The sequence below is a fragment of the Eutrema salsugineum genome, unplaced genomic scaffold (genome assembly GCF_000478725.1).
Source record: "Eutrema salsugineum unplaced genomic scaffold, Eutsalg1_0 scaffold_10, whole genome shotgun sequence".
Lineage (NCBI taxonomy): Eukaryota > Viridiplantae > Streptophyta > Magnoliopsida > Brassicales > Brassicaceae > Eutrema > Eutrema salsugineum.
In genome coordinates this window covers 6,241,785-6,254,197 of record NW_006256908.1, presented here as the reverse complement: position 1 = coordinate 6,254,197, position 12,413 = coordinate 6,241,785, and the positions used below count along the sequence as shown (strand labels likewise).

Sequence of the window (12,413 nt, the reverse complement as noted above, 5' to 3'; positions counted from 1 at the left end):
CTTCTTCGTTTATTTCAAATCGTTTATTTCAAATCGATTATACACGAATCCTCTAAGAATCTTGTGCATATTCGTTATCTCGCTTCCACCTCTCCATCACTTATTAAGACAGATTTTATTAATTAAATAATGTAGAACAATTAAGAGATGTTTAACTTGAGTAGATCGAATCTTAGGCAAGCAAGAGTTTGCTTTGTTCTGACGCTTATACTAAAATGGAAATAAAGTAGAGGGGATGGGTGGATGTATCTGTGCGACGACGTAGCAGTCTCCTAGACGGCTAGACCACATTTATTTTAATTATTTACTAACAAACATTGGTTTATCTTTCTCCTATGACCATCCATGGACTCACTGACTCACACACACCTTTAAAGAGTGGTAAAGTCTCCAACCTCACAACAAGTAAAATTCTCAACAAAAACACAGATAAATTACTATATTTGAAAATAATAAATACTCTGTGTAACTAAGTGAGCTAAAAATACATTTATAAGAAAGGAAGGTGACTGTTGGAAATGTTTCCACAAACACAATGCTGTGCATCACAGCCTGAGCTAGAACTGTTGATAACAAGCTTGTGTTATGCAGAGACTAAAAGTAGTAAGTATTGTTATTATGGACTATTGTTAATGTAGGTGTGAAGATTATCGGCTTAATCTTCTTCTTATGTTCCGATTAAGAACTCAATCCTTTGAGAATTGATTTAACGAGAAAGAGATGTAAAGAACTTAAAAAAGAAAGAACACGAGATTTTAGGAGTTCACGTCCTTAACCGGAACGCTACGTCTCCCCGGTGAAGATCCACCGGAATCCACTATCAATACGGCAAACTCGCCGGAGTCGTTTACAGATCGTCTCTCTCTCTTCCCTCTCTCTCTCTGTAACGGCTAGTTGACTAAACAAAACTTCTCGTCAACACCCAAGAAGGAAGACGAGCTTTATATCTAGCTCATAATACAAACGACGTATCAGAGATCGACACCTGTCTAAGTGGACCTAACTTAAGACTCTCTCTTTTCACTAGAGTCTTTTCCACACTTAAGCTATATTAGCTAAACTAAGTGTTCTTTACTCGATTCCACATAAACTTGTGAAGATCGCTTGATGATCATGTCTACACACTTCAAATCTCCACCTTAGACACGATCATCAGAGCTTGCTTGGTGGCATCATCTTGCACTCTTGACCGAGCACCACTGCATCCTGGACCGGATGCAACTTTAATTCTTTCCCACTCGAAGCATCTGCAATGCTTCCTTTAGTTTGTAAACCGGAAGAACTTTGGTAAGCATATCCGCAGGGTTGTACTCAGTTCCAATCTTCAGCACTTGAACCTCTCCACAATTGATTAAGTCTCTGATGAAGTGGTACTTTGTGGCAACATGCTTAGTCCTCTCATGGAAGACAGCATTTTTAGACAAAGCAATTGCGCTTTGTGAATCACAGTAAATCTGCACTGAGTCCTGAGGAAATCCAAGTTCTTCTGCAAATCTCTTTAGCCATACTCCTTCTCTCACAGCTTTTGACAACGCTACATACTCGGCTTCCGTCGTAGATAGGGCCACAACCTTTTGGAGAGAAGATCTCCAGCTAATAGTATTTCCACCTGCGGTAAATACCATACCAGTAATGGATCTTCTGTGATCTTGATCTGCAGCGTAGTCTGAATCCACAAAACCCTTTATCACAAATTCACCCTTGTTCTTGTAGCACAACCTAGTTTCGACTGTACCTCTGATGTATCTTAAGACCCATTTCACTGCTTGCCAATGATTCTTGATAGCTTTACTCATAAAGCGGCTTACTAATCCCACTGGATAAGCCAAGTCTGGCCTGGTGCCAACCATAGAATACATGATGCTTCCCACAGCATTCTGATAAGGGACTTTCTGCATGTATTCCTCCTGATCTTGGAACTCTTCTTCGGGTGCTGATCGCAGCTTGAAGTGTACTCCCATTGGAGTAGAGACCGGTTTTGCCTGGTCCATGTTATAGCTCGACAACACTTTCATCAAATACCCTTCTTGCGATATCCAAAGACCTCCTTGCACTCGATCTCTCACAATCTCCATTCCTAGAATCTTTTTAGCATCCCCCAAATCCTTCATCTCAAACTCTGTATTTAACAACACCTTGAGTTTGGTGACCTGATCCTTATCCACAGATGCCACAAGAATATCATCTACATACAAAAGAAGGTATATGTAGATTCCATTCTCAAACCGTTTGAAATAGACACACTGGTCGTGCTCACTTCGGTTGTACCCATTCTTAGTCATGAAATCATCGAACCGTAGATTCCATTGTCTTGGAGATTGCTTGAGGCCGTACAAAGACCTTTTTAATTGACACACCTTATTCGGAAACCTCTTGTCCACATACCCTTCTGGCTGTTCCATCACTATAAACTCATCTAAGTAACCATGAAGGAATGCCGTCTTGACGTCTAGCTGTTGAAGTTCCATGTCGTAATGCACAACTGCAGATAACAAGTATCAGATTGATACATGTTTAACTACGGGTGCGAATATCTCTTTGTAGTCTATGCCTTCTTTCTGAGACAAGCCCTTAGCAACCAACCTTGCTTTAAACCTTGGAGCTTCAACACCTGCAATTCCCGGTTTCCTCTTAAAAATCCATTTACATCCTATAGCCTTTTGTTTCTCTGGTCTGTCCACCAAATCCCATGTATGATTTTTCGTTAATGAAAGCATCTCTTCATCAGCTGCTTCCTTCCACTTGTCACTATCAGAATCATTCATAGCTTCTTGGAAAGAAGACGGTTCTGAACTCCCATCTTCGGACATGGCACAAATAAACCCTGCAAATTCATCTTCTCCATCTGTTTCATCACACTGATAGTCTTCATACCGAGCTGGTCTCACTACCTGTCTTCTTGTGCGATCTCTAGCAAGCTGATAGTCACTCAAACTTTGATCATTTAGTATTGGTTCAGCTCCACCTTGAGGAGTAATCATTTGATCCATGACTTCACTAGCTCCACCTTGAGAAGTATCCTTAATAGCTTCGGGTATCTCAGATACCTCAACTGTTCCCGTTCTGGATCCACTTGAATCTTCGTCATTTACAGGAGCTAGTTTAATATCCTTATAAACCTGATCCTCTCTAAAGACAACATTCCGACTGATTACCACCTTTTGGTCATCCAATAACCAGACTTTGAAGCCTTTTACCCCTTCAGGATAACCAGTAAAGACTCCCTTCTTTGCCCGAGGGTTCAGTTTCCCATCATCTGAGTGAACATATGCCAGACACCCGAATCTTCTAAGTCCCTCTAAGCTTGGCATGACAGAAGTCCACATCTCCTCAGGAACTTTGAACTCCAAAGCTGATGAGGGAGAACGGTTTATCAAGTATACTGCAGTGGCTGCAGCCTCAGCCCAAAAACGCTGACTCAAGCCACTTTCACTAAGCATACTGCGCACCTTATTCATGATACTCCTATTCAGCCTCTCTGCAACACCGTTCTGTTGCGGTGTATAGGTACAGGTGCGGTGCCTCACTATGCCCTCATCTTTACAGAACTGATCAAAGACCTGATTGTAAAACTCCAAGCCATTATCCGTTCGAAGCTTCTTGACCTTTCTTTCGGTTTGAGTTTCTACCATCTTTTTCCATTCAACGAAGCTTCTGAATGCTTCATCTTTTGATCTTAGAAAGTATATCCAAGCCTTCCTAGTATAGTCATCTGTGAATGAGATGAAATACTGTCTTCTACTTAAGCTCATGGGAACATTTGGTGAACCCCATAAGTCCGAATGAATGTAATCCAGTTTATCCTTTGTTACATGTTTCGCAGAGCCAAAACTCACTTTGTGTGACTTCCCAATGACACAATCCTCGCAGAACTTTACTTCTGTTACTTTGTTATTTTCGAAACATCCTTTCTTAGACAGAACTTCAAAGCCTTTCTGTCCAATGTGTCCCATACGACTGTGCCAAAGTTGAGCTATATCTTCATCTTTTGTTGAGGTGACCCTGGTGCTAGACATAGCTTCAGAATTTGAAGCCACTAGAGCTTTGCCTTGAAGAATATACAGAGAATGTCTCCTGACTCCTTTCATGAACACCACACAGCCCAATACAAACTTTAATACTCCATTTTCCCCCCTAAACTGACATCCTTTCTCTTCAAGAGAGCCCAATGACATCAAGTTCCTTGAGATACCAGGCATATATCTGACATCATGGAGTATAAATGTTGTACCATCTGGATTCTGAAATCTCATTGAGCCGATGCCTTTAACTTCTGAGGTAGAGTTGTTTGCCATTCTAACTCTTCCATTGTCCAGCTCCTTCATGTCGATAAAGAGATCCCTTCTTGGAGACATATGGAATGAACAACCAGTATCCATTATCCATTCTTCCTGGTCCGATTCACTTGAGCTGAGATTTACCTCTGATACTAGAAGACCAACCAAGTCTTTAGCATCATCCCTGACCATTGCTGATTCACCTGAACCTTGAGCTTTATCTTTATTCCTTTCCAACCATTTATAACACTGTTTCTTGAAATGGCCTTCTTTCCCACAGATCCAACACACTCTCTTTCCTTCTTTAGACTTAGATCTTGACCGGCTTCTTCCTTTTCCTGGTTGACCATTGTATCCAGACCTAGTTTCCGATCTGCCTCTGACATAATGACCTTCTCCAACATTCTTAGAGCTAGGGGCATCTCTAAATTCCATCTCCTTAGACCTAGCCGCACTAGCAACATCCTCTAAACCTATAGCATCTCTACTATATTTTAGAGTTTCCTTTAGAGAATCATACCTGTTTGGCAGAGAATTGAGAAGAAGAATCGCCTGAACTTCCTCTGGTATCTCGATGCTGAGATTGTTCAGGTCCGCAATCAGCTTCAGGAAGTCGTCCACGTTCTGGTCGATGGTTCTTGTATCTTGCATCTTGAATGAGTAGACCTTGAGCTGCGAGTGAACTCTGTTTGGCAAAGTCTTTGCCATATACAACTTATCAAGAGTCTCCCAGGCTTGAGCCGACGACGTACACTTATCGAGCTTCCTCAACACGTGATCTCCAACACACATGAAGATCAGATTCAGTGCCTTCTCATCTCGAGCCAACCACTCGGCTTCTTCCTTGTCTTTTCTTTTCTTCGCATCTTGATCCAGATCTTCATCTATCTCGATGACTGGCACTTGTTTCTCCGTTAGAACATCCTTTAGTCCTTGGACCGTGAGGTTTGCTAACATTCGCTTCTTCCAGATCGTGAAATCGCCCGATCCGTCGAACATACTGACCTCGATTCTCTGAGTCGTCGTGGTCGCCATTTTTCACCGGATACGACGATACACCAATAACCTGGCGCTCTGATACCAATTTGTGAAGATTATCGGCTTAATCTTCTTCTTATGTTCCGATTAAGAACTCAATCCTTTGAGAATCGATTTAACGAGAAAGAGATGTAAAGAACTTAAGAAAGAAAGAACACGAGATTTTAGGAGTTCACGTCTTTAACCGGAACGCTACGTCTCCCCGGTGAAGATCCACCGGAATCCACTATCAATACGGCAAACTCGCCGGAGTCATTTACAGATCGTCTCTCTCTCTCTTCCCTCTCTCTCTCTGTAACGGCTAGTTGACTAAACAAAACTTTTCGTCAACACCCAAGAAGGAAGACGAGCTTTATATCCAGCTCATAATACAAACGACGTATCAGAGATCGACACCTGTCTAAGTGGATCTAACTTAAGACTCTCTCTTTTCACTAGAGTCTTTCCCACACTTAAGCTATATTAGCTAAAATAAGTGTTCTTTACTCGATTCCACATAAACTTGTGAAGATCGCTTGATGATCATGTCTACACACTTCAGTAGGTTTACTAATTGGATAACCAGTCATGTTTCCCTTGAAGATGAGTGAACAAGGCCCGTTTATATTCTCAATTGCTTCTGAGTCTCAGGAATGACAAATAGTGTCAGGCCCATTTTCTGAATGAATGGATATTTTCCAATAAATTATGTCATCAAAAAATAAAGAATTTAAACAACCACTTCATGTTTTATATCCAAATCCACAAAGAGTTTTAATTCTGGTGCCGGCAACAAAGCACCAAAGCGAATATTATTGCAAGTCGGATAGTTTTTATTTTGGTCAATACCATGCATTCGATGATCTGTAGGTAAACTGAAAGTTACAGGTCCAAATACAATTTGATTGAAACAAAGGGTATATTCTTGCAATCTTGTCGTCACAGGTCATCAAACTCTAATATTCTATGGTTCAAACGACAGTAAGTTCCTATACGACTAATATAAGAATGTCAAGGCTAGAAAGAATTTTATTACTGAATTAATAAGTACATTCAAATGAAGTCAAGAGAATACGTATACAGAGAATGTGCGCGCGTCGAGAAGAATCTTATTGTGGAGAATATATATATATATATATAATATACATATATATTATGTTAATTTATCAAGTTTATAACTTTATATATATGTGTGTATATATATATATATATATAGGTTTTACGATTTGAATCTCCCAAAATTTCCAACACTGTAGTTGATGTCGGCGAAACTGTATTTTGTAAGAGTGCAACAAAGTGTTTCCTTAACATAAAAAAGAGCACCAAATTGTTTCTACAATTACATAGTTGATGACAACACTTCTTATTTCTTAAGCAAACATTAAATCCACGAACCTTAAAATCTGTTGTCACCAAATAAATAGCTCATTAGCTAAATAAATAAACATCCCGGCGATCCCGCACGTAAACATCGAATCTCTTCATGATTAAATACTAGGATGATACTAATAGAACACACACATGCAGTTGGTTGCAATATGCTCTTATTCTCAGCCAAAAAAAAATGCTCTTAATTATTCTCTTCGAAAGTGACATAAATAAAGTGAATTTGATAGATATTTTTTTTCGGAGTATATTTTGAATCTTGAATATCACATATCTGTCAAGTAAGTTTACAAAAATATTCGAGTTCACTGGTTCTTACATTTTATTATTATTATTATTATTATTATTTTAAATGAATAGTCTGCACTTCGTTTGTGTATTTTGAAGTGCTAATTTCAATCTTTTTATTCTTTTTTTTTTGTTAAAGGGCCTTCAATTCAATCTTTTTATTCTAAAACTCATGTACCTTTATTTTTTCCCTATAAATGATAAAGTAAAAATCAAACGAAAAAAAGACCGGGGAACATCTTATTATTAGCCAATTGCTGTTACATAAAAGGTAACTCATTGGAGACGCACGAAAACATACAGAGACAAAGAGTTTGATGCATATAAGGAGGTACAAGAATACCAAAACCTTTGTACAACAAAATTGTACGTAAGATTCATGAAGGAAAACAACCGAAAAAAACGAAAAAGAAAAGAAAAGCATATAAATAGCGATGTTCAAATGACTTGCATGGATCATCGGTAGTCACAATTATTTGTGCTTGGATCTCCGGTAAAATACGTATATCCGTAGCGATCAGTCAATGATGTTGCGGGTCAGGTCCTCCCGGTGAAACCCTCGCTGAGTCCACTAAAAACCGCCTCTCATTATGACCTTTGAACTTGGAGAGATCGAACCCAAGCTCACGTAGGAGAACCTGACTATTCATATTGCCCATGTTTGCGACACGATCTGCATGGAGGATTCGAGCTTGAGTGCTCATGATTGGTGATGTAAATATGATTAGAAGTATGATAAGAGCTTGCTTAAGAACTATATTCGCCATAAAAGGTGATTAAGGAGAAGAAAGGTAAATTGTGGGGTTTGTAAGAGATTGAAAGAGAGAGAGGGAGATATGCAAAATGCGATGAAGTTGAGAGAGCGAGTATAATTCTGTGCATTGAGATTTTTCTATTTATAGATAATTAGAGACACGAACTATGAGGAACATGTTTTAGGATTGAGTAGTTTGGGTCAGTGGAGAGAACATGATGGGATCCACAACAAAGATTAAAGCCAAAACCAACTCATGTATTTGGATTATAAAACTCATGCACGAACACAAAAAACCGTTAATTACGATATATATTGGTTATTCAACTGATCTAACGATCGAAATTCTCAGGTGGAAATCTATATTTTAGGGACCATCAAGAATTTACTTTACATGCATATATAGTTGATTAAGAATTTTAAAAGTTCGACATAAGGTTTACTAGGATAATATATAATTTTCAACTAACCCAGATTCTCATGCGAGACTACTCCAAGGTTGTAGCCATATAGTTATAGGCTAGTGTGTGGATATGTTTATTAATTTTATTTATTATGGATTTTCTTTAATCTGTTTCACAACAATCGAATTTATTATCGTAGGTCTACTAGGATTCAAATTTATATAAGAAACGCAACCTATTTTATTTTATTTTAGTTTAATAAAAAGGAAACCATTTATTTTCCAAAAAAAGAAAACAAAACGGTACATTTTATTTGGTTTTAGTTTGCCATATACTGTATATAGTAATGTTCTTCATGCATTTATAGTAATGTTTTATAGTGTCAAACCATCAATCTAGAAGAACCATATTTATAGCTGTGCAAGTTATATACTGTAATGTTCAAAACAAAGGCGAATAAGTTATTTGTTAATTAGATTATTAAACAATTCATATTCTTAAAACTATGTGATGGGTCATATATGCTGGCAGAAAAAAGAAACTATAAACATTTCCGAATAAGTCAAAAATACTTTCACTAATATCTTCATTGGGTTAAGTTGCAGATTTTTTTAAACATAGCAGATTACGACATTTCCGAGATTTCAAAATTTTCTGTACTTAGGGTATTTGTTAATTTCAAATCATTTAATTTCCTGTTTTTGTTTTCATTGCCTAAGATATTGAAATTATTCAAGATGTTAGTTTATGCATGGCTTTAATTTTTTCAGAAAGTGAGAAAAAATGGGGGTAAGCAGTTACGTTTAGCGCTAGTTACGTTATTGCATAAGGTTGCATTTCATATAGATTTCCTTCCGTAATAATTAAGTTTTCACTATATATATATATATATATATGTGTGTGAATTCGAATTTAACGGAAACGGTAACGCACTCTTTATTTAACGGAAAAAAAATGTTGATATGAATATTTGAAGTTGCTGATAAGTTCTCATAATGGAGAAACGTGGAAAAGAAAAGTTATATAAATAGGACACGAAGAAACATTTGTTCTGTCGGACCACGTCGAAAAGGAACACAAGTGACAAAATGGGGGCGGTATTGTTTTCCTTTTTTTGTTTTTAGTTAAACTTTTTTTTCATGTTCCATCAATGTGACAAAATATTTTTTTTTTTTTCATCTGAAAGATTATATAGATATCACAGAGTTTTCAAAAGTTTACAATAACGGATTCTGGAAGAAACCAAATGCTACCAAACGAGTATGAAGGCTTAATCCTATAAACGAGCATGTGACAAAATATTAAAGGGGTAATTTGTTATATAAAAAATTGGACGATACAACCTAATCTGTTAAAAGACACAACAAAATTGGACGATGCAACCTCACCGTGACGGATTTAGACACAAATTTAGTTGGGGGCATAAATATATAAACAATAGGAAAAAAAATTAGTTGGGAGTAAAATTATATTTTACCATTAAATTAAAAATATTTAATTGAATTTATTTACATAATTATAATTAAGAAAAAAATAAAAAGAGTAGGGGGCATGTGACCCCCTTTTAACTCACTACCTCCGATATAATCATCGCTGGTCGAAATATGTAATGTATGAGAAAATACGTTCCCTAATACGTTCCCTAACTTAAAATTTACGGTGAAACTATAGAAAGAATTATCGCAATTCTTTGGTTAGTAATGTTATACTAAATAATAATTGTAGGTCATAAGGTCGACAAATTTACGTATTGCCCACATGTCGGACCGACTTAGATATATCCACATGCTCATTAGGTCCCAACAGTTTTTATATATTGCCACTTTTATTCGGTTATAAAATTATATAACTGACAAAGAAAAAGTAACCAACGGCGACAAAAGTATGTCTGGATTATTTTAAGGGTAATGTGACATAATAGAATAATCCGAGAAGAATTATATCAATAATCATAACATAGTTTAAGATGGTGGCTGGAGAAAAGCCACCTGTGTAGCTGCGTGACTAGATTACAAGTCAGTAAATTTGATACTCTTATATTCGGTTATTCTCTTAGGTACTACTAGAGGTAGAGATTAAAAGGTTCTTACAAACTGATATCCATCAACAAATAACAAAAACATTTGTTTACATAAGTGCATTTTTTCACACTTTATGTTTTTCAAACAAATAATATCCTTAAGGATATTGGTGAAATTCAGTTATCTACCACACAGCAAAAAAAATAATAACAAAACCGAAAAATAATTTCCGGAAAACTATTAAAATTAATATTTTCTGATTTTTTATAACATTTTTCTGAATTTGTATTTATGGAAAAATCAAAGAACAATAGAGAATATTATAATAATATAAAAAAACTGTGGTTTCTATACATTATATTTTGTATATTTTTAAAGTGTTCACATCAGCATCATTTAAAAAATATAAATTCTAAATATTTATTTATTATATACTTATATTTATTACTATCTCTCAAATTTATACTATTGAAATTTAAAACTTATCCCGATTAAAAATTTAGAATATGATACTAAAGTTAATAACTCAATTAATTTATATATTTGAAATAATAATTCTTTTTTTATTTACAGAAAAGAAAAAAAACATTAACACTAAAAGTAATGATTTAGTTCATTACACACTTTTATATTTATTATTTTTTATACAGAATAAAAGTAAAACTGGAAAAAAATAAAAGTTTAGAGCAAGGTAGTACGAAGAAAAAAAAATCAAAATATAAAGAAAATAACACAAAAAAAAGATGAAGTAAAAGAAGAATAATACATATATCAGATAAGTAAAATAAGAAACGAAACAAAATCAGCAAAAGAAGATGAAAAAAATCGAACAAAAAATAAGAAGAAAAAGTAGAAATCGAAGATGATGAAAATGAAGATTGAAAAAATAAAAAATAAATAAGAGGAGAAATATTCAGAAAATACAAAGATAAAAATGTTGAAGATAAAGATGAAGAAAAAGAGACCGGAAAATGAAGAATGAGACTAAATAATAAAAATAACAAATTAAGAGAATATGAAAATAATAAAGGAGTCAAAAAAATTAAGAAATATAAAAAGAAAAAAGAAACATATATATGATGAATTATTATGATGAATAGTAATAACATCTGTTTAAGAATAAAATCCCGCGCAACGCACAGGCTAGAAATCTTGTATCACTAAGGAATGAATATTGAGGCTTTACAAAAAGTTAGACCTATACACTTGCTATCTTGGTAAAAAAGAATAAAACACAAGAAACAAGAAGTTAGGAGAGTTACTTCCTTCAATTTAGCCAAAGAGGCATAAGGTTCGTGAACTGCCGTCGATGTCTTCTGGCTGAGATAGAGTTGTTAACCGTGCTGTTGATAAGCTTGAACCATTGCTGGGGAACAGTCTGCAACTTTTTAATGAGACCTTTACTTGTTCAGTATCAACACAATTAATGTCACATAGTGATTGCCACAATTCATGTTTGTTCAAAAGATAATTTGTAGTAAACCTCTTCATCACAAATCCATTTAACATTACCCTGAAAATATGTGTGATCTTTCGTTTAATAAATTCATAACATCTATGTGTATATATATATATATATTAAAGAAAATATGAGAAATGTAATGATCTGGTGAACAAATATAACTTTTGTGGTATGTATGACATTGACATGTCGTCGGTTCCTCCTTGCTACAAGCGGAAACTGAAAGATATATCTTTGTGTTATATACGGATTGTATCATTGCCAAAATTGGACGAAATGGTGAGCTAAAATCAAAGTGATTATCAAAGAAGGCTACTGTTGGAGGAAATTGATATTTGTGGGAGTCAAATGTTAATTCAGGTCCCATCTCTCTTTTGAGTTACGTCTGCTGATGAAACAAAGTGCTACATTTTCTTGAAGATGTTTCTTTCTATAATTTTATACAATAATATATATAGTTTATTGTCATAAGAATAATTTTTGATGAATAGGAAAGCATATGCATGAAAGTGACAATGTCCCTTCAAAAACCTTATCTATCCCTTCCAAAACCTAAGAAGACACCTAAGTACTAAATATATTCCAATGATTCAATTCTAATTAGCCATTTTGTCAATAAAAATTAATTTATTTTTTACGTATTTACATATAAAATTATTTGAAATGCATATAGGCGTTAAACAAGGAAAATTTGGTGAGTTATATATATATATATATATATATATATTATACGATTGTTTTGATCATTTGGTTTTAGTGCGCCAAAATTATGAGCTTGTTATGGATTTGGATGAAAACTCGGAT

The 12,413-nt window shown here is 35.2% G+C and overlaps 1 protein-coding gene across 1 annotated transcript; it reads right to left on the bottom strand.

The window, feature by feature from the left end:
- Window positions 1-7,369: 7,369 nt before the first annotated feature.
- On the bottom strand, window positions 7,370-7,793 carry LOC18027129 (CLAVATA3/ESR (CLE)-related protein 6). The gene has a single exon (XM_006410171.2). The coding sequence runs from the start codon at window positions 7,733-7,735 to the stop codon at window positions 7,490-7,492; it is 246 nt and encodes an 81-aa protein (XP_006410234.1). The 5' UTR covers window positions 7,736-7,793; the 3' UTR covers window positions 7,370-7,489.
- Between the last annotated feature and the right edge of the window lie 4,620 nt (window positions 7,794-12,413).